Below are 23387 nucleotides of genomic sequence, written 5' to 3'. Positions count from 1 at the left end.
GGGGGGACATGGTGCAAGTGGGGATCATGGGATGTGCTGGGCATGGAGGAATGTGGATGGGGAAGTGGGGGGGAGGGTCATGCTGGGCATGGAGGAGGGTGGAAAGGGAGGTTAGGGTGACATGCTGGGCACAGAGGAGTGAAGGTGGAAGGAAAGATTAGGGGATGGTTCTGGAGAGGAGGGAAGGTGGAAAGAGAGATCGGGGAGACGCTGGCTAGGAAGAAAGTTGGAAGGGAAAACCAAGAAGAGATGTTGGGCAAGAAAGAAGGGAAGACAGGAGAGGTGCCTGGCATACTACTACTACTACTACTTATTTCTATAGTGCTACTAGATGTACGCAGTGCTATACACTTGATGGAAAGGAAAGAGAAGAGAGGGGAGATGTTAGAAATGGGTGGGGGAAAGCAATGGAGAACTAGATAGAAGCAGTAAAAAGAAGAAGTTGGAAGACTGGAGGATGAGAGAGGAATAACATTTGACATGCAAAAAAAATGTATCAGAAGAAGCTGAAAATGAAAAAAATCTATATCTGAGTGAAAGAAATTAAGAAGATAGGACAGGAAAACATGGCAAATGGAGGAGGCCCTGGACAACAATCTAAGAGATGATAAGGAGCAGCAGAGACTGGAACCACTGTACTTAGAAAAATAAAATCACCAGGCATAAAGGTAGAAAAATGATGTTATTTTCCATTTCTTGATTGCAGTGTGTCAGTTTTGGGAATTGACATCTGCTATTTTTATATTTTGCATTAAACATAAGGAAACACAGCATTTTCTGTGTGGTGGTGTGCTGCATGTACAGTCTGACGTCTTGGGCTTTCAAGCTAATTGTTGTTTACATATTTCTAGTCTTAGGGGCCCTTTTACTAAAGCTTAGTATGTGCTAATGGGAATTAGCGTGTGCTAAGTGCCCTGTGGCCCATAGGTATAAAATATGTACATAAGTATTGCCATACCGGGAAAGACCAAAGGTCCATCAAGCCCAGCATCCTGTTTCCAACAGTGGCCAATCTAGGTCACAAATACCTGGCAAGATCCCAAAAAAGTACAAAACATTTTATACTGCTTACCCCAGAAATAGTGGATTTTCCCCAAGTCCATTTAATAGTGGTCTATGGAATTTTCCTTTAGGAAGCCATCCAAACCTTTTTAAAACTCCGCTAAATTAACTGCCTGTACCACATTCTCTGACAACGAATTCCAGAATTTAATTACACGTTGAATGAAGAAAAATTTTCACCGATTTGTTTTAAATTTACTACATTGTAGCTTCATCGCATGCCCCCCTAGTCCTAGTATTTTTGGAAAGCGTAAACGGACGCTTCACATCTACCCGTTCAACTCCACTCATTACTTTATAGACCTCTATCATATCTCCCCTCAGCTGCCTTTTCACCAAGCTGAAGAGCCCTAGCCACTTTAGCCTTTCCTCATAGGGAAGTCGTCCCATCCCCTTTATCATTTTCATCGCCGTTCTCTAGGACATGCAGCGTTTAGCGCTGCTAATTCCATTAGCACTCGCTAAGTTTTAGTGAAAGGGTTCCCTTAGTTTGTGGTCACTTATCCTGTATTTGTTTTTGTAGGTGTGACCAAGGCCAGATACTCTGTTAATGTTGATTGTTTGATGGGACCTGTAGTAGTAATTGAGCTTGTTTAATTTTCCCAATAAGTGTATTGATGGTCTAGGCTCACTGCGATATTTCCAATGCTGCCTTTTTCTAGGAAGGTCCTTGTTGGTATTGTTATGGAATGGTAGATTTGTGTCGTACAGGTCCCCGAGTGACTTTTGTAGGGTTTTGTATAAATTCATAATATGCCTGCTACTGGAGAGAGGTTATGCTGTTGTGTTCCTTAGATTAATGTTTGTTTTTTCTCTTCTTCTCACTGATGTAGATTTTGTGATGCTTGTTTGTCAATCTCTTTTTAAGTACCGACTAGTAAATTTTCAAATAAAAAAATATTTTCTATTTATTAATTAGAATATGTCAGTTTTATTTTAAGAATATACATATATTAGAGCTGGTTTAAGACTTGGCAGGGACCAGTGAGAAAAATCTCGCTCATTTGGCCTTCAATCTCCAGCAGTGTGAAGGTAAATCTCCAGCATTTGGGATGGGCCACCCCTTGGCATCTCTGCCGACGTGCTTTAAAAATGGCTGTCAAGACTTCGTGTGGAAGTCTCGTGAGATTGTTGAGACCTGTGAGACTACTGCGGGAACTGTTGGCAGCCATTTTGAAAACTCAGCACTGGGCAGTAGCGGCAGCAGGCGGGCAGGAAAGAGTGGGGTTCTTTCCTGCCCCTGAAGAAGCCACTCAATCACCAGGGCCCTTCAAGGTAAGGGCTGCAGGGGCAGCAGTAATGTGTGGGGGAGCAGTGGTAGCCTCTGTGGGGGGTGGCGGCGGTGGAAGGGGGGGGGCCCAAGGTACTCTCAGTGCCTGGGAGACCCACGAGACTACTGCAGGAAGTCTCAGCAGCCATTTTGAAAACTGGGCGCTGGGCAGAGTAGTGGCAGCAGTTGCGCAGGAAAGAGTGGGGTTCTTTCCTGCCCCCGAAGAAGCCACTAGATCACCAGGACCCTTCAAGAATGGGGCTGCAGGGGTGGCAGTAGTGTGTGTGTGGCAGTGGCGTTCCTAGGCTGGCTGACACCCGGGGCGGATCACCCATGCGCCCCCTGGGTTCAGCGCGCCCCCCTGGCGAAGTTACACCCCCCTGGGTGCAGCGTGACCTCCCCAGTGAAATTACACCCCCCCCCAGGTGCACGCCGCTGGGGGGGGGGGGGGGGTGCTGCGTGCCTGTTGGCCGAGTCCGCTCGTTCCCTCCCTGCTGCTCCCTCTGCCCCGGAACAGGAAGTAACCTGTTCCGCACAGAGGGAGCAGCAGGGAGGGAACGAGCGGACTTGGCCAACAGGTGCGCGGCACCCCCCCAGCGGCGTGCACCCCAGGCGGACTGCCCCCACCGCCCCCCCCCTTGGTATGCCACTGGTGTGTGGGGCAGCGATAGCTTCTGTGGGGGGCGGTGGTGGTGGTGTGTGGGAGGGGGCAGGGGGGGTCTCAGAGTACTCTTGGTGCCCACAGTCCCATAGTACTCCATCCCTGGGCGATCCTGTGTATTCCTCCTACCAGCTCATCTTCTAAGAAGACATCTTCTATTGCAGGAAGAACTGTGGAAGACAGGAAAGCTAGAGTGACTTCTGAGATTGTTGATGACTTATTCATCCACAAATTAAAAAATCATAATAGTGCTTCATAGGGCATATTTCTCTCCCGGTAGGGCAAACAGAATGGGTTGTATTTTGTACCCCTGGACCAGGGGTGGACTGAGATTGGTCTGGAACCCCTGCCCAGCTGCTGCCTGACACCCACTTACCACTGCAGCTGACGCCTCCCACTGCCCTGGTCCTACCTGAAGGGCCCTGGTGGTCTAGTGGTCTCTGTGGGGGGAGGGGGAGCATGTTCTTTTGTGCCTGCTATGCTGCTGCTATTTCCCCGCCTGCGGGCACAACCGTGTTTTCAAAATGGTGGCTGAGACTTCCTGTGGGCCCTTGGCCACTGGGTTGCCCAAATGGTCAGTCCACCCCTGCCCTGGACTTTTTAACAGGGTGGCTTAGGATTCCTTGGGGTAGCAGAAGGCAGTTATTGTTGGGGTTGGAAGGGTAGAGAGGGTGATGGTGGGGGTTATTATAGTTGCTGATTGTTATCAATCATTATTTTCAATTTGTGATTTATAAACAACAGTTTCACAGCACATTGTACCTTTCTATACTAAAGATTTAAATATAAAGTGTTCTGCAGATGAGGACAGAGTCGGTGGGGATGGAGACAAGGCCCCACAGTTCACAGAGACAGACCACGCTGGGAAGGGGCGGGCACTGGGCACATCGTTCTCTACTTCGGACTACCACCAAAGCCTCTACTCTGCCCAGGCACAGGCAGCGAGCGTTTGTGAAAAAGGTCTTTGAGGCCAGAGAGAGGCAGGATTCAGACAGGAAGCTGTCAGCTGAGGCAGGCGCGTGACGCGACGCGAGCTTTATTAGTCAGCTCTCGCGCTCTGTGTTGTCTGCACACAGGTCTCGCGCGTCGCCTCGGAATTGTTGTCGTCAGTCATGCTCGTGGCCACCAAGAGTCTGCAGAAAGGTGAGAGTAGCCCGAGCACCTGCTTTTCACTCCCGCTCGCGCTCTTCCAGACCGTTCGGACTCGGAGAGCTCCACAGGGCGGGAGGTTTCTTTATTACGTGGTACTTTTTTTTTCGGTTACAAAGGTTAAATACAAAAATAAGCTACGGTTAAGGCATTATCTTTCTTAGCTTTTCCCACACGTTGGTATCTTATGTGAGGCTCGAAACTGTACGTTTGAACTGTCAGTAGAAAAGAGCCAACTTCATAGACTGAAACTTTAAAGTAACAGTAGCAGCAGCAGCAGTAATAAGTTGGCGTGTCCAGTTTATCGTTCAGAAATAAGAAATACGGTATAGCGCTAAAGTTAACGCGTGACATCGTCCGAGGAAAGACTTATGTTAAAAAAAAAAAAGATGAAGGCAAAATTCGAAGTACCTTTTGCTTCTGAGGGGGTTGTTTACTAAAGCTTAACTCGAGTTATCTGCAGCAGGGCCCGTAGGAATAAAATGGGCCCTGCTGCAGATAACTTGAGCTAAGTTTTGGTAAACAACCCCCATAATTTAGAGAGACAATCGCGTTGGCTGTTTTTTATTTTATTTATTTTTTTAGATATCTTTATTAATATCGTAGCAATGTTACACGACACAGAAGTGTCATTACATTCTAAACAGAACAGCTACATACTAAACTGATTGAAATAACACTTAAAAACCGGGATACTGAACAAAAATGGAAAAATATCAGCAAATACAGTCTGTAGTTAGCCTGTGCTGTATTTACACTCATCTGGCTGTATGCAGGGCACAGAGTCATAGGTACTTGGGGGGGAGGGTCCTTTTACTAAACTGTGGGAAAAAGGGCCCTGCGGTAGTGGTGGGGGCCATTTTTTGCACACGCCAGGACCCTTTTTACCAGAGCGGGTCCCCTCAAAATGTCATGCAGCAAGATAACATACTGCGTGGTTGTGCATCGGGGGAGTGCTCAATGGGTGGCGGTAAGGGCTCCCGTGGTAACCAGGCAGCATGCAGAGATGCCTGATTACTGACAAGTTAGTACCACATTAGAAAAAAAATTTTTTTTGCAGTATGCTGGAAATAGTGCACACGAGCTGGAACACAGCAGAAGTTACACCTCCCTAGACGCTATAAAAGAGCTTGCTCAGTTTTGGGTTAGTTCAGCCCCCATGCCTGGAGCCCATGCAGGGTTTGCATTAACCATGGTCAATGTCTGGTCTAGCTCTTGGTCTTCACCTGGTGGTAACATTTAGGGAGCTACTGCCAGAGGAAGGAGCCTGTTTAACAAGTTTTTGCCACAGTTTTATAGCCTATGTGTGTAGTTAAAGGCGTTTCTCATCCTCTTCCCCCCCCCCCCCCCCCCCATATGTAGGGAAAGTTGAAGTTGTCTGTAAATAGAACTGTAATATTTTTCTCTCATGCTTAGAACCCGATTCTGTATATGGTGCCTGAAAAATTGGTGCTGAAAAACATTCTACCTAGGCATTCTATAAACTGTGCCTAAGCAGGTGCGGTTTACATGATACTCCTAGGGGCTTTATAGAATATGCCTACCAGCCAGGATGGTGCCTGACTAGGCGCGTCCATTTACAAAAAGTAAAACTTGGTGTAAATACCTGGCACTTAAGTTAGGCGCAGAGCAGGTATATTCTTTAACCCTGTGCGTAGTTTTTCAGAACGCACACGACCTGCTCATATCCATTCCCCCTTTTTTGTAGCGTGCATTAGAATTAATGCACACTACTTTGCAGAATATTTATTTATTTATTAGGATTTATTTACCGCCTTTTTGCAGGAATTCACTCGACGGTGTACAGTAAGCATAGAACATGAGCAATAGGCAATTACAGCAGTAAAAATATTGAACTAACAATACAAAGTATGGCATGGTATACTACTTGCAACATCAGCACAATACGTAATGGAACATTATAATTGATAGTGAAGTGTAAGGTAAAGTTGCAACATATAGATGGGTAAGAAAGTAGGAAGAGTTAGAAAGTAAGGTGATTGATTTGAAGAAGTTACATATGAGGTCAGAGAGATGGTTAAATATTATCTCAGCTAGGGTAGGAGTGGGTAAACATGTCCTGCTGCAGTATGTGCAGCCCGTGTCACTCCTTGCGTGTGTGAGTGAAACTAACAAGTTAGTTATTTCTTCCATTAAAGGCCTGGTTGAAGAGCCAAGCTTTCACCTGCTTCCTGAAGTACAGATAACCTTGTGTTAAGTGGAGCCTTTCAGTTGTACATGTAAATTCTAACAAATGCTGATTGATTGGCTTGTTAAGGTAATTTAAATTGCGCATGCACAGCCAGAGTAAGACCGGATTTGTGTGCGTAATTTCAGTTGCACTATATAGAATCTGAGACTTAGGAGATCATTTTCAAAGCACTTAGACTTACAAAGTTCCATAGGTTATTATGGAACTTTGCTAGTCTAAGTGCTTTGAAAATACGCCTCCACATGTGTAAAGCCCAAGCCATGCTTGAACTAAGTTAAAAGAAAGTTAAACTCAGACTTGATTATTCTATTCTTGACTAGAGGTGTGCAGCCAAAAAAATGTTTAATTTTCCTGTGTTTATGAGAAATTTTTTTTCCCTGCTTTGAGGCAATATTGTAAAGAGGGTCCCCTAAGATGAATTAGTTATTTACGTTGCCACCTGCACATCTTGGGTGGGGGATTCTATAAATGTTGCTGGAAAATGGATTCCGGGAAAGATTGGCGCTAACCCCTGGATTCTATATAGTGCATTTAAATTTAGGCACCAAAATTGGCGCGGATTCTATAACATCACGTGTAACTTAATTGGTTTAACAAGCTCCTGAGCACTGATAACAGCACTTACCAAGCAATAATGAGCACCGATTGGCACTGAGTAGAATTTAGGCACACAACTCACTAAGTATATTTTGTAATGATGTGCGCTGAACTAATTCGGGGTGAGAAAAAGGGGCGTGGTTATGGGTGGGGAAATGGGCGTTCCAAAATTTAGGCACCTAGTTATAGAATTTGGCCCAGTACGCCTCAATCTACATGCTGAGATTTACACCAGGTTTTCATTGGCGTAAATGGATGTGCGCAGATATTGGCGTTGAAATATCAACTAAGCATATTGTATAATCGGCGCCTAAATCTAGGAATTGATTATAGAATACACTTAGTTGGCACTGATTTCAGTGCTGCTTTTTTTTTAGGAGCCATATATAGAATCTCCTCCTAAGTGCTGTTCTGTAAAGGGTGCCCACTCTTTTTATAGAATAGCGCTTATATGCCAATTCCCGTGCTCAGTGCTGTATGTCAGATTTACCCCTGCTCAAACTTGGTGTAAATCCCAGTGCCCAACTTGGGCATGAGAACCCATTATTCTATAACACAGCATGCAACTTTTTAAAATGCCCATGACCCATTTTGGGTTGCATGTTGTCAGATTTAGGTGCCCAGCATTACAGAATAGCATGCAGCAAGATGTGTGTGCAAATCCTAATTGGTGCCAATTAACATCAATAATTGGTTGTTATTGATGGTTAAGAGCTGCTACTCCTACTAACCTTTTCTATACTGCTGTTAGATGCACGCAGCACTGTACACATTATATTCAGGTACTTTTTCTGGCCCCTAGTGGGCTCACTACCTTAAGTTTTTGTCCCTTGGACAATGGAGATCTAAGTGACTTGCCTAGGGTTACAAGGAGCTGCAGTGGGTATTGAACCCAGTTCCCCAGGATCTCAGTCCACTGCACTAACCATTACGCAAGTTAATAACAATTTGGCTTCCCTTCTTGACGTTGACACCAAATAGCAGAAACAGTAGTGTAACTGATATGGTTTATTCTAACATGCTCACTAAATGATTTATAAGGAAAGGGAAAAGGGATGGGACTTGATATACCCTACCTCTTTACCCCATAATTCTCTCAGCTTTGCCTTTTTTTTTTTTTTTTTTTTTTTACTTCATTGTAGCTCAACTGGGGTTCCTATGCCATGAGTTTGACACAGGCTGCCTATTGTCTTGCTGCTTCAATTTAAACATTTATGTGGTCTGTTGTTATTCCTGCAGAACAGCATGCTGCTGTGCTTCCTGCACTAAAACTGGTATCAATGCTTCCACCACAGCTTAATTCAGTCCAGAACTTCCAGACTGGCTAATGGTTCCCTTAAGTTAGGCTACTCAATATTGTTGGTAGTGTTACATGAGCCCTGGCTTCCTGTCTTCCTTTAGCCTGGTTCCTGCTGATTGCCACTGTAAGCCCATTTCAGCAGCCTCTTCAGTGGGGCAGTAAGCAGGCTTGCATTGTACCTGAACATTTGTGCTGGTCTCATAAGACAGATCACTACAAATTAGATACTGTGCAGCTCAAACTCCAGAGCTTTGGGGCTCTAATGGGGTGGGGGTGGGGGTGGGGGGAGGGGGCAGTGGCTGCCGCAGTAAAGGATATTCAGGGTAGGAAAACCACTGCGGGGTGATTCTAGGTGTCACGACAGTTTCTGGATCCCTGCATCTTAGCCACTTCAATATGAAGTGTCTTCTTTTTATTGCCTTTAGTGATGGTGTTGCTGTTATTGTAAGCCCAAATTTCTAGAATATTTATGCAATCAGAATTAGTTTAATGAGTGATAAGATGAACTACGCATACTTAAAATGCTTACACTTTTTGCAGGGAGTGCTGCTCCGGGCCCCGTTCCTGCAGGGCTAGTTCGTAACTATGGCATGAGATTCTGTCCCTATGCACACAGAACACTTCTTGTCTTGGATGCCAAAGGAATCAAGTAAGTTAAAAATGAGGCAGTATCGGACCATTCTGCAAGATTGTAGAGCCTTTTGAATAGAAAGAGTAACACTGGAATAGTGTAGAACAAGTGTTTGATGCTGTTGTACAGCAGTTAGCACAGTAGAAAGTTTTGCACTTCACACATGCCCCATCAGGGGACAAGCCCATATGACATGCTCACCTTGGGGGCACATGCAGTCGTAAAGCAAACCGGTATTGCAATTCCCGATGTGCTGCCAGCATGGAAGTTTTGCATAGTGTCAAAACATGTTCTTTAAATACTACCGCAGACACTGTGGTAGCCAGGTCCTGACTCCGTTTTGTTGCATATGCTGCAAAATCCAATTCTGCCATTGTGTCTCGAATATGACGATGGTGAAACGCCATTGACACTCTTTGTTGCGCTCCTAAAGAAATGGCCGAGAGGCTATTTCCTCTCTCACATCTTCCGTTAGCTCTTCCCATGGTAAGCTAGATATATAATGCCTCAGTTGGCAATAGTGAAAATAGCCTGCTGGCAATACTGAGCACTGTTCTTGTAGTTCTAGAAAGGTCTTAATTCGACCTTCTTCCGTTAATGCGTGACACAAATATTCCAACCCATGCCTCCTCCATCTGTCAAACACTTTGTAAAGTGACCCGGGCACGAACTCCGGATTGCCACAAATCACCATGTATGGTGTGACTTTGGGTGAGAAACGATGAGCTTTACATATCCATCTCCAAACTGATGCGGCTGTTGACAAAATCGCGGTTTTCTGTAATACCACCGGGATGTTCTTTCTAAAACCAATGCAGGTAAAAACTAAAGTGGATCTGCTCAAAGAAGTCCAACTCGATATTGCTGTCTGAAAAGTCAGTTGTTTTGTGGAACCAGTCATTGAGATGCCTCAAACCACACGCCACCGTTAGGTATCTCAAACTCAACAAACCCAGTCCTCCATATTCTATTGATATCTGAAGAATCGACAAAGGCAGCCTCGGCCTTCTTCCTCTCCAAAGAAATGTTTGCAACATTTTAATTCAGCTTTCTTTCATCCTGTTGTGTAAGGTATATGGGTAAAATTTGAAATATTATATTGTAAGCCACATTGAGCCTGCAAATAGGTGGGAAAATGTGGGATATAACTGCAGCAAATAAATAAAAGCATACAACCAACGGGGCACAATCATCATGTTTATATAGCGCTATTCTCCCCAGCAGCGAGAGTGGGTACGCTTGCCACACCTTTTAACTTGGCAGCCATGTCCTCTAACAGTTTATTCACATTTAACACATATAATTGTGACAAGTCTTGTGGGATCTGCACTCACGCCGAAGCACTATTCTCTTGTCCCTGAACTTCTTCACCCTGTAATGTTGGTAATATTTGAGATTTCTGTATGTTTACCTTAAAACCTGATATTAAACTATATTGTTCCACCCTATCCAACAGTAATGTCAGAGAAGTGGACGGAGTACCCGTCACCACCAGCAGGTCATCTGCAAACGCCAAAGTTTTCACTATCTCACCACCCACTTCAATCCCAGACACTCACTTTTCCCGTTTTAAGGTACGTAACAATGGTTCTATTGATATCAAAAATAACAAAGGGGACAGGGGGCACCCTTGCCGAGTACCACGTCTAATATCTGTCTGCTCCGTTCGTATGCCATTAATTAACAACGAGGCTTTAGGATCTGAGTATAGGGCCTGAACCGCCTGAAAGTACCAGCCTTTGATGCCCAGGAACTGCAACACCCCAAACAAGTAGTCCCAACTCACCCTGTCAAAAGCCTTTTCTGCGTCTAGGCTTATGAGTACTGCAGAAATATTATTTTTGGCTCTGAGCCATTGCCAATAACAAGCGTTGCGCATTAACCACAGATTGGCGCCATTTAACAAATCCAACTTGCTCTGGCCCTATTAACTGGGGTAAACACTTAGCTAACCAGTTTGCTAAATCTTGGCCAGGATCTTAACATCGAGGTTTAATAAAGAGATCGGGCGGTACGAGTCCGCCCGATCTTCTGGGTGGCCCGGCTTCACGAGTAGTGATATTAGTGCCATATTGTCGTGTGCTGGAAACTCTTTACCCTCAACCACCTCCTCTTCTATTTCTCATTTTTATAAGGTTTTCTTTGTCAAATGACAAAGGCATAGTCTGTCTATTTCTCAATTGCATGTCCATTGTTTTGAGTCAACATTTGAGGAATATAGCTTAAACTTCCGAGGCATGACAATTTTCTTCTATTAACTGCATTTCTTGAAGCTTCTGATTCAAAGTTGGTAGTTGCCTTGTCTTTTGACTTGCAATACATCAGGAATAGGACTGGTTCATGTAGTAATTTTTAGGAACTGAAGCCCTGTTTTTTTTGATGAGAAGATTTGCATATTCCCTGAGATGACCAAAGTTACACAGGAAAAATAAAAGCAGTTTTTAGTGAGTCCCCATGTTCAGCAGTTTTTAATGAGTCGCCATGTTCGGAATTTTTAATGAGTCACCATGTTCAGCAGTTTCAAATTTTTGCTTTTCAGGTATGAAAACATTAATGTCAATCTGATTAGCAAACCTGAATGGTTCCTGGAGAAAACACCACTTGGCCTGGTCCCTGTGCTGGAAACAGAAAAGGGTCAGGTGATTTATGAATCTCCAATCATATGCGACTATCTAGATGAAGCTTACCCTGGGAAGAAGCTGAACCCTGTAGACCCTTATGAGAAAGCAAAGCAGAAAATGCTGTTGGAACACTTTTCCAAGGTATGTTGTCTCAAGCATTGGTACAGCCATCTTTTCACCTTTGGTTGAAATAGACAAGAACCCTTGCATAGCGGGTGGCATTTAGTTTGTTCTTGATGTATCACCAGTACAACTTGAATCTGTGATCTGTAAAGGACACTATGAATTTCGCTATGCATTGTAGCCAAAGTAGACTCTGTACTATGATGTGGGCCTGAAACCAGGTAATGTTCTGTATTACCAGTCTGACTGAACAAATGCTGGTTCTGTTGGCAATGGTCTGGGCCCATAATCTCAGTGGAAATGGAGTAATACAATACTTTTTAGTAGCACTGTTCTGCTCCACTAAATTCCAGGCAGGAGAAGCAGCAGCTGGGTGCGTATGTGTGTGTGTCTTCAAAATTTGTTGGCTTCTACAAATGTCTTTGCAACCCTGACCATTTATATAGGCTTTTCCTTTTTGTTGTTGTGAAAATGAGATCTAAACACTGATGAGAGGGAGGAGGTCGTATGCATATAGAATGACCACTAAGAGTGAAGTTACTCAAAGATGAACTACATTACACACAACATGTCATTCACATAGGGGTAGAATCCTCGCGTAATTAAACCTTAAGGTAAAGATAAGACCCAGTTGAAAGCCTAGGTATTCATTTAATATTTTTCATATTCATGTTTGTCCATAGAGAATTGTATCTGTATAGACAAACACCAGAAGGAATTTATCAATAGAAAAAAGGGTAGTCTTAAGTGTGCGCATAAGTGATTATACTATCTGTCTGTCCTACCCTTATCCCTTGTTTGTCCTGTCTGTCCTGATTTAGATTGTAAGCTCTTTTGAGCAGGGACTGTCTTTTTCTTCATGTTAAATTGTGAAGCGCTGCGTAAGACTGGTAGCGCTATAGAAATGATTTATAGTAGTAATAGTATACTTTCTTCTGGCTTTCTGTTTTGAAAAACAATCGGTGATGTTCTCTCCTTGCTGAAAGAAGGGCCTGTTCTATTTTGTAAAAGCAAAAACAAAACCCCAAAAAACAACTGCCCCCAAACCCCTCAAAAACAAAAACATTGCATTGATTGATTGGATTTTGGATTAAACAACAGCATCACACCATGCAGTATAAGGAATATTTTTCTTGAACATCTTTGATTTTGCATGGAAGACTTTGTGCCCTGACGAAGGCAACCGAAACCTGGCCAGCTCGGGTCATTTTCCAATAAAATCATTTTTTTGGTGAACTCTCATCTGCTTTTCATTCCCTGGATCACTTCTGCTGTTTGTTCCTGTTCTACTTGTGCCAGAATTTCTACATAGGTGTTGCCATGGGAGTATGGCACTATTCTGTACCAGTATGGACTCTGCAGAGGATGAAAACTAACCATGAGGTTTTCCTTTGTACATTGGGTACTATGCTCTTTGCTTTCAGCTCACTTTCCTGTTATCAGAGTTGCTGGCACTTCTATATATTCTGTTGTATAACAGGGAATTAACATGCCTTCAGGCCTGTAGGTGTGGCAGTAACTTTACCTCTCAAAGCAGCCTGTCTGGCATGTGGGTTGTAATGTGATTTGCAGCATGGCCCTTAATCTTTAAACCAAATAATCTGTTAGCTTTTTTTTTTTTCTTCTGTTGGGTAAAATTCCATCCATTATTGTTTTTAAAAACTGTAGCAGCTGTTGACAAACCATGTGGCTGATCAGTTTTCATCTGGTGCTCTGTATTAAAACTTTACAGAATAATCCACCCTTCTAAGAATTGCCTGAAAACCCTTGAGACTAGAAGTTTAGTACATTTTTTTCTGTAATTAGTACAGTTTAGCATCAGCTTGTTCCTTAGCATTCCTCTAGACCAGTTCAGATGAGTGGGTTATGCACTCCTGCCAGCTTATGGAGACTGAGAAACTCTAGGGTTACCATATTTGCTCCCCAAAAAAGAGGACACGCCCCCTGCCCCACCCCAACCACACCCTGCGGCACATACCGCCTCACCCCTTTCACACACACCCCGCCCCCCGTCACCTAAGGATGTCCTATCCTCCCCTCCCCTTACCTTACTGTACTGCCCTGGTGACCTATTCGGGGCAGAAAAAAGCCCCCTCTTTCCTGCCCTGAAGAGGTCACTAGACCACCAGGGCAGTATAGTAAGGGGAGGGGCAGATAGGTCACCACTAGGCCCGCACGCCAGTTTGCCCGTTGGTCTGGAAATCTGGACAAACAGGCAGGCTGGCAAAAACTGCCTGGTTGCCCGGCCATGTCCTCAAAAAGAGGACATGTCCGGGTAAAACCAGACATATGGTAACCCTAAGAAACTCTAACCTCAAAGTGAGCCTATAAGTACTCTGTGCAGCCCAGTGTCAGCCAGTATTTCTCAGTCTCTGTAGATGGTAGGTGCCTGTGCAGCCCAGCTATTGTGAGGATAGATTAGGCTTTGTGGGGTGGAGGTGGCTCTTGGGGTTCCTTCATTTCTCTCTTAAGACTCGTGACACCAAAAAATTACATTTTACTCAGGAAGAAAGCTAGTGCGTCAAGACAACAGTTGCAGTGGGGACAGGCTCCTGGGTCCCAGTTGTGGGGGTTGTTGCATCCAGGGTGGCAGGTCACTTCCCACCCGGGCTCAGTTCCACTGAGGCAGACTAGATGAGTGTTGTGCCTTAGCTCCCCCTCTCTATATTTGTAGAGGGAACCTAGGCCCTGATGCTCAGAACCTAATGCTAGTATTATGTGGGGCCTTTGCCAGGCCACTGGGGATGTCTTCGGGGGAGTAATGCACAAAGGGGTTTTCCGTGGCTCTAATGTGCGCTGTTAGCAGCCACCAAGAACCCTATGCGAAAGTATTACAATGAGCTCATTAGTATTCTAATAACATAGTAACATAGTAGGTGATGGCAGAAAAAGACCCATATGGTCCATCCAGTCTGCCCAACAAGATAAACTCATATGCGCTACTTTATATGTATACCCGACCTTGATCTACCATTTTCAGGGCACAGACTGTAGAAGTCTGCCCAGTACTAGCCCCACCTCCCAACCACTGGTGCTGCCACCCAATCTCCGCTAAGCTTCTGAAGATCCATTCCTTCTGAACAGGATTCCTTTATGTTTAACCTATGCATTTTTGAATTCGTTACCGTTTTCATCTCCACCATCTCCCGCGGGAGGGAATTCCAAGTATCCAAAACTCTGTGAAAAAATACTTCCTGACATTTTTCTTGAGTCTGCCCCCCTTCAACCTCATTTCATGTCCTCTACTTCTACCGCCTTCCTGTCTCTGGAACAGGTTCATTTGCAGATTAATACCTTTTAAATATTTGAACGTCTGTATCATATCACCCCTGTTTCTTCTTTCCTCCAGGGTATACATGTTCAGGTCAGCAAGTCTCTCCTCATACGTTTTGTAACGCAAATCCCATACCATTTTTGTAGCTTTATTTTGCACTGCTTCAATTTTTTTTTACATCCTTAGCAAGATACGGCCTCCAAAACTGAACACAGTACTCCAGGTGGGGCCTCACCAACGACTTATACAGGGGCATCAACACCTCCTTTCTTCTGCTGGTCACACCTCTGTCTATACAACCTAGCAACTTTCTGGCTACGGCCACTGATTTGTCACACTGTTCTGTCGCCTTCAGATCCTCAGATACTATCACCCCAAGATCCCTCTCCTTGTCTGTACATATCAGACTCTCACCTCCTAACACATACGTTTCCCGTGGATTTCTACTCCCTAAGTGCCTCACTTTGCATTTCTTCGCATTGAATTTTAATTGCCAAACCTTAGACCATTCTTCTAGTTTCTGCAGATCCTTTTTCATGTTTTCCACTCCCTCCAGCCTGTCCACTCTGTTACAAATCTTGGTGTCATCCACAAAAAGGCAAACTTTACCTTCTAACCCTTTGGCAATGTCACTCACAAATATATTGAACAGAATAGGCCCTAGCACCGATTCCATGCAATGCACAGCTTCACAGTGCCTAGCTTTAATGAACTAGATTTTATGGCTGCTTTGGCGCTGTCGGAGAGGAGGGAAATGGGCAGCTGCAAAAGCTGTAAGTTTGTGCTATCTACCTCTCCCCCCATGCCCCCCTGAGCAAAAATCTCTGGTGGGTCAGTGGACCACCTCCTGACCCCCCACAAAGACCTCTTAGAAATTCTCTGGTGGTCCAGTGAACCCCAACACCCACCTACTCCTTCCCCTCCAGACCCCACCCCCAAGCAAAATAACTCTGGTGGTCCATTGGATTGCCTCCCGACCTCTCCCTTCTCACTGTAACTGTCACTCTCTAGTGGTCTAGTGATCCCTGCACACCTCCATGTACCTTAGGTCTGCAGGAGGGCAGGAGCAACGCCTCCTCTCTTCTTCCTCTGGGCCCAACCCTCTCAAAATGGCGGTGCCTAGCTCCTGCCCGGTGCATCCTGGGATTCACCGGGAGGTTCTAAACACCAAATAAGGAAATAAAGGCTCCTTATATGGTGTTTAGCCTTTCCCTGTTCATCCCAGGATTCACCGGGCAGGGGCTGGGTGCTGCCATTTTGTTAGGGCCAGGCCCAGAGGTGGGAGGGAGGAGGAAGCATTGCTCCTGCCTTTTGCGGATCTAAAGTATGTCAGGGTGTGGGGGGATCACTAGATCATCAAGGAGTGATGGTTACATTGATGGGGGTGTCGGGCGGCAGTCCACTGGACCACCAGGGATTTTGTAGAAGCTGTCAATTGCATTTGAGAGCTTCTAGTTGCAAGCAGCAATCTATGCACGAAAGGGGATCCATGCATCTCATTTGCATGTGATCCCCTTTATGCTTTGTTCGCAGTTTCAGCCCAGTAATTTTTCCAGCGGCACCTGTATTTACTAGGTGCCGCTGTGCATCAGCCCCTGAGTGAAATTTTCTCCAATGTGTGTATGATGTACAACTTTAATTTCATGGTAAATCCCCTTGTCTTTCTTCTGTTTATACTTTCTAAATTGATTCATCTGTGCACTCAACTTTGCCTACAAAACACAAAAGGTTTCAAATACTATCTTCAAGCTGAAAAACCCTAACATCTTCAGCCTTTTCCTCATTAGGTTGTTCCACAGCTCACCCCGTCACTAAACATGCATTGAGATTTTTTTTTTTTTTGGGGGAAAGTATCTTTATTGATGCATGGAGACAAGCACAATAATTCACTTACAGAACATTTCCAATCCTTGCGACACAACATAGCAGTACGCACTGTATAAATACAACTGTGTATACCAATGACCTCCATAACTTTTTCAGTTTTTCCCCCTTCCCCCGCCTTCCAAAACAAGAACATAACAAACCAAACCCTCCCCCAACAAAGACAACCCCCCTCTCCCCCTTTTACTGTCTGTCCATCATGCTGTCCTCAGCTTCAACTGTAGGACCCACTGGCAAGAACGAGGAAAGCACCCTTCCCCATATGTCATGATACTAGCGATGCCCCAGGGAAGTAGAAAACTTAAGTGCGGTGAGTACCCAGTTAGCCATCTCCTTCATGGAATTCTTCCAGATATCAAGGGATGGGGGCGCGTTGTCAACCCACGCCCGCAGAATGCATTTCTTTGTTAATAATGTCGCCAACAGAGCAAACTTACATTGGGCTTCTCTCAACCCCTGTTCACGGAGTGAGTCTGTACATCCCATCAGCACAGCTGAATACTTCCACTCCATTTTGTACTGCAGAATGTCTTCAATAGCACGCAGCGCACCAGCCCATAGTGGATGTAGAGACGGACACTCCATAAAGGAGTGCAAAAAACGTACCCACACTCGTCCTGCACTTATTACAAATATCATCATCCCACATGCCCATAATCCTCCCTCGTTCTTTGGTGATGTGCACTCTATGTAAAATCCTGTACTGAATATCCTGCAAAGCCGCATTTGGGGTTACCTTATGGAGACTATCGAAGAGTGCACCCAGCTGGTCTCAGATATGCTCTCAGCTGTATCCACGCTCCAGACCTCAGCTAAATGCGACATATAAGGGGCTTTTTTGGTATCCCTAATCAATTGATGCCACTGTGACAGCTTATTGAGACTAGAAGGCAACTGCACAAAAACTTGATCCCATTGCGTAAAACACACTGGCATGATCCGATGTCTGCGCTCCTCACGCAGCACATAATCCCTCACTTGAAGGTAGGCAAAGAATTGATAGCCAGGGATCTTCCAGACACTTCTGACCTGGTCAAACGTTGGACATGCATCCCCCCCCAACTTTCTGAATTGTCCTATATATCTGCATCCCTTTTCCCGCCACCCACGAAACACCGATGCTCCCAATCCTGCAGGAAAAGCCAGCATTGAGATTTCTGTATATTTACTTCTGATGTAGTAAGCTAAGTAACAAGTGAAATTTGCATTAAAAATCAATGCAGATTTGTCTTTTACGTCACCAGCCAGCTGAGGTAAACTTTAATAAATCGGAGCTGTACAGTTCCACTTGTGAAACATCTCACCGAGCACAGTGTAGAAGCTGAAAGTTCAGTCATGGGCTTGTGGAAATCCAAGCGTGACTGTACTAAATATATACCATGTGTAAGACATTATGAAAATATATTTTGGGCTCAATTCAGTAAAGGGTACTAAAACTTAGGCACCAAGGGGCTGATATTCTGACCACAAGAGACAGCCCGGCTAAGTCCCGCAGTCTGTAGTGAGCCTGGATATTCAATGCTGGGTCATTTCCGGTGACCGAAATTGAATATCTGGTTTATTTTTGGCCACTATAAACGTAGCCAGCTAAGTCGATATTCAGCGCTGGACGGCTAAGTTTTTAGCGGCCAAAGATAGGCCTGCTATTTACCACGAGTTCTGTGGTAAGCAGAGCTCGTGTACACATGCGCCAGGCAAACCTGGAAGAAAATCACACTTTGGCAAAGTTCTTTGTGCTTTTAAATAGAAGCTTTTCAAAAAAAGATTATTTTTGTCTGACAAGATTATATTTAAGTTCAGAAAACCGGCACCAGTGTGTGCTTTCACTTTCGGGTTTGCTCTGACTCTCACACGTTCTTTTCTCATGACCTGCACTTAGGGGTTGCACAAGCTTCCTTCTGCTTTCAAATTAAATAAAAATCCGGCAAAATTTAAAGAAAAAATCATGGGAAATCCTCTGTCCAAATACCCCAGCGCCAGATCCAAGCTAGTGTTAGGTTTTCAACGGTATGGGCGATTTTCTTTTATGTGCTATTCTCTGAGCTTTGGGAGGGAATAGGAAATTAGCTCTATTTATTTATTAATTTGTTGCATTTGTATTCCACATTTTCCCACCTATTTGCAGGCTCAATGTGGCTTACATAGTACCGGAATGGCAATTGCTGTTTCCAGTGTGAAGAAATACATTGTGCTGTAGTGGTAGGAAGAAGTTTATATGGCAAAGCCATAGAATAGTCGTGATGCGGAAGAGTATTGTTGTGAACATATGTGCTTTGGGTTTCATGTGTAGCCAAGGTCGGTCTTTTAGGTTGGTTCGGGATGGTATGCCTTTTTGAACAGGGTGGTTTTAGCATGTTCTGGAAGTTTAGGTGGATGTAGATCGTTTTCACTGCCTTTGGTAGTGCATTCCACAATTGTGTGCTTTTGTAGGAAAAGCTGGATGCGTAAGTAGCTTTGTATTTAAGACCTTTGCAGCTTGGGTAGTGTAGGTAGAGATGTGATCGTGTTGAAATGGAGGCGTTTTTGGTTGGTAGGTCGATTTAAGTCTATCATGTATCCTGGCGCTTCGTCATAGAGAATTTTATGAACGATGGTGCAGATTTTAAAGGCAATGCGTTCTTTGATTGGGACCAGTGCAGTTTTTCTCAAAGGGATTTTGCACTTTCGAATTGTGCTTTTCCAAATATGAGTGGTTTGAAGTTTCTTTAAGGTTTGTTCTTTGCAACCTGCGTAGATTCCATTGCAGTAGTCTAGTTGACTTATTACCATTGATTGTATCAGGTTGCGAAAGGTATCCCTCGGGAAGTATTGTTTCACGCGTTTGAGCTTCCACGAGAGGACAAGGCGGTGTGTTTTTTTTTTTCTTTGTTGAGCTTTAGTTGAAATGCATTGGCCCATGATTCCTTGATATTCAGACTTAGCTCGATTTTGTTGGCGATTTCTTGCAGTTTGGTTTTGTAAGGGATGTAAATTATTACATCATCTGCGTAGATGAAAGGGTAGAGACCTTGATTGGCTAGGGACTTGGCTAGTGGGATCATCATTATGTTAAAGAAGGTCGGTGATAGCGGTGATCCTTGTGGTACTCTGCAGTTTGCTTTCCACGGTGATGATATTAATGTTTGACTACATTTAAATACTATTGGCAATGATCTTTGGCTTGCACCTTGTTTCCTGCACTACAGCCCTCTGAACATTCTGGGCAGATTAACGCTGACACTAGTACAGTGCTAATTGGCTCTAGCGCTGGCATTAGGTTCTTAGCATCAGTCCATGACATTATTCTGTAACCTAGGGGTCGATGCTCAGAACACGGTGCTCGAACAGCACATAAGTACATAAGTATTGCCACACTGGGACAGACCAAAGGTCCATCAAGCCCAGCATTCTGTTTCCAACAGTGGCCAATCCATGTCACAAATGCCTGGCAAGATCCCGAAAAGTTCAATACATTTTATGCTGCTTATCCCAGAAATAAGTAGTGGATTTTCCCCAAGTCAATTTAATAATGGTCTATGGACTTTTTCTTTAGGAAGTTGTCCAGACCTTTTTAAATCCCTGCTAAGCTAACTGCCTTTACCACATTCTCTGGCAATGAATTCCAGAGTTTAATTACACGTTGTGAAGAAAAATTTCTCTGATTCATATTAAATTTACTACTTTGTAGTTTCATCGCATGCCCCTTAGTCCTAGTATTTTTTGAAAGAGTAAACAAACGATTCACATCTACCCGTTCCACTCCACTCATTATTTTATAGATCTGTATCATATCTCCCCTTAGGCATCTTTTCTCCAAGCTGAAAAGCCCTAGCTGCTTCAGCCTTTCCTCATAGGGAAGTCGTCCCATTCCCTTTATCATTTTCGTTGCCCTTCTCTGTACCTTTTCTAATTCCAATGTTCAACTGTAAAAAGATTCAAATGATATCTGCACTGAGTGCAAGCAAGGGGGATGAACATGCCTAGCGCATGCGCACAAGAGTTTTTTTGATAAGCACAGTTCTTGTACACATGGGCCAGGCAAACTTTGAGGCAAAGCACACATGGGCAACGCTCTTCTGTACTTTTTAAAAATAAGCTTTTCAATTTTTTTTCACCTGAAAAGCATATATTTAAATACAGAAAACAGGTGCCAATGTGTGCTTTCACTTCCGGGTTTGCTCTGACTCGCATATATTTGACTCTCACTATCAGCACTTAGAGGCTTGCATGGGCTTCCTTCTACTTCCTAATTAAATTTCTGCTTCCTAATTAAATAAAAGCCAGCAGCTTTTAAAGAAAAAATCGTGAGAAATCCTCGTTTCAGATCTGTGGTGAGCAACACATGCACGAGAAAAAGACTACACCTACTTTTCAGCATCACACAACTCATATTCTAGGATAGATATGATCCTGGGGGATGGGATAGTAGCAGGGGCACTGCGCAAGATTAATATTGAACCGCGCACGTGGTCGGATCATGCCCCAGTGGTAATGGAGATAGGGATAGATAGCCACCACACTGGGACGAAATACTGGCGCATGGACGAAGCTATCCTCTGGGAACCACAAAATGTGCAAGAAGTTGAAAAGTATATTAGGGAATATATAGAATTCAATGACATAGGGGGAATACACCCGGTAAGCTTATGGGAAGGGCTAAAAGTAGTACTACGTGGTCAGTTAATAGCGCTGCGGGTACACTTGGGAAAGACAAGGGGGGCACAGGAGGAATCAATAAGGGAGAGTATAAAACAACTATAAAAGTCTCATAAAGCAAATCCCTCTGATTCTAGGGTGAGGGAGCAACTACACCGATGCAACTTGAGACTCAACGACTTACAGTTGGCTGAAATAGCAAGTCAGAGCAAACGAGACAAGAACATTATGAGTTTGGAGATAAAGCGAGTAGACTGTTAGCTAATAAACTCAAGCAGCAGAGGAGTCGCACCTATATAGGAAGCCTCAAAAATCAGGCAGGCCAGTCAGAGTGAACAAATTCAGGAGCTATTCCATAACTACTATTCTAAGCTATATGACTCAGAACAGAATGCTACAGGGCCTGAGACAGAGGAATATATCAAGGGAATAGAAATACCCCACTTGACACAGGCAGAGCAGGAGATGCTATCAGAGCCTATCACATTAGTGGAGGTGGAGCGGGCTATCAAGGAACTTCCCCTTGGAAAAGCGCCGGGTCCGGATGGGTTCCCGGCTCGATTCTATAAGCAGTATAAGGCCTACTTGGCACCACTACTATGGAGACTCTTTAAAGCATTAGAACAGGAACTTCCACATTCATGGAGATTAGCAGCGATAACCCTAATTTTGAAACCTGCAAAAGATCCGCAGGAGTGTGGCTCCTATAGGCCGATATCGCTGCTCAATGTTGATTATAAAATATTCACTAAAATATTAGCAACGCGGCTGCAAAAAGTACTGCCCAAGCTCATCCATAGTGATCAAACAGGATTTATTGCAGGGCGACAGGCCTTTGATAATATTAGATGTTTGCTCCATGTTATACAACAGGTGAGGGAGGAGGAGCAGCCGGCCCTGCTTCTCTCGATAGACGCAGAGAAAGCGTTTGATCGCGTGGAATGGGACTTCTTATTCGCAGTGTTGCGAGAGGTGGGACTGGGGGAAATTACCTGAGATGGATTAGTTTACTCTATCAAGCCCCACTAGCCACACTAAAAATTAATGGATCATACACCAAGCCTATAGAACTGCATAGAGGAACCAGACAGGGCTGTGCGGTCTCGCCTTTGTTGTTTGCCCTTTTTTATGGAGCCCTTGGCATGCGCAGTTAGGAGAGATTCCAACATCCGGGGAGTGACGAAAGGGTTGAGAGAATATAAACTAATGTTGTTCGCTGATGATGTGCTCCTCACCCTGACGAGACCCGCAATCTCAATTAGGAGGGTAACAGAGGTAATGGAACACTTTGGAACACTATCAGGCTTTTAAGATCAATACTAGTAAATCTGAAATATTGAACCTAATAGTCTCGCCACAGGAATCAGCTAGGATGAAGGCAAACCTCCCCTTTGTGTGGGCGGTGAAATCCATTAGATATCTGGGGGTGCAGGTGACACCAAGGGTGGAAGAACTGTGTCAGGCAAATTACCCAAAGAAGGTGGCGGAACTGCTGGCAGAGCTAGATAGATGGGAAGGGCTAAATGTCTCTTGGATGGGAAGAATCCAAGCAATAAAAATGATGTTGCTCCCCAAAATGCTATATTTATGGCACTGCCCATCCCAATCCCACGTAGCTTCTTTGAGCGGCTTCACCGTAAATTGTTCATATATATCTGGAGGAAACGCCCCCCCGAGGGTGCGAAGGGCAACCATGTTCCAGCCACAAGGCCGGGGGGAGGGGGGGGATGGGAGTCCCAAATTTCTTACTATATTATAAGGCAGCGCAATTAAGGATTTTAGCGGATTGGAACCCATATGCGAGCAAGAAATGGTTACACTGGGAGAGGGCGTGGATGGGGACACAAGCACTAGGAGACGCACTATGGCTTCCTGGTAGAGAGCTCTTGGAAGTGGCACGAAGACTCCCAATGGGGATTAGTCATATACTGACCATGTGGTATCAAATCAGGAAACAGTGGTTCCCGG

General features: G+C 44.4%; 1 protein-coding gene across 2 annotated transcripts in view; it reads left to right on the top strand.

Annotated features, from left to right (window-relative positions):
- The first annotated feature begins 4032 nt into the window (after positions 1-4032).
- The window catches only part of LOC115469971 (glutathione S-transferase omega-1-like), a 35552-nt gene continuing 16197 nt past the window's right edge, over positions 4033-23387 (top strand). Inside the window, exons 1-3 of one of the 2 annotated variants that reach the window (XM_030202780.1) lie at positions 4033-4136; positions 8792-8900; positions 11422-11644. In XM_030202780.1, coding sequence (XP_030058640.1) covers positions 4106-4136; positions 8792-8900; positions 11422-11644 — 363 coding nt within the window. In that variant the 5' untranslated portion in view covers positions 4033-4105. The other variant, XM_030202781.1, reaches the window with a different exon arrangement.

This window comes from Microcaecilia unicolor, chromosome 5, assembly GCF_901765095.1.
Source record: "Microcaecilia unicolor chromosome 5, aMicUni1.1, whole genome shotgun sequence".
Taxonomy (NCBI): Eukaryota; Metazoa; Chordata; class Amphibia; order Gymnophiona; family Siphonopidae; genus Microcaecilia; species Microcaecilia unicolor.
This window is presented reverse-complemented; position numbering and strand designations above follow the sequence as displayed.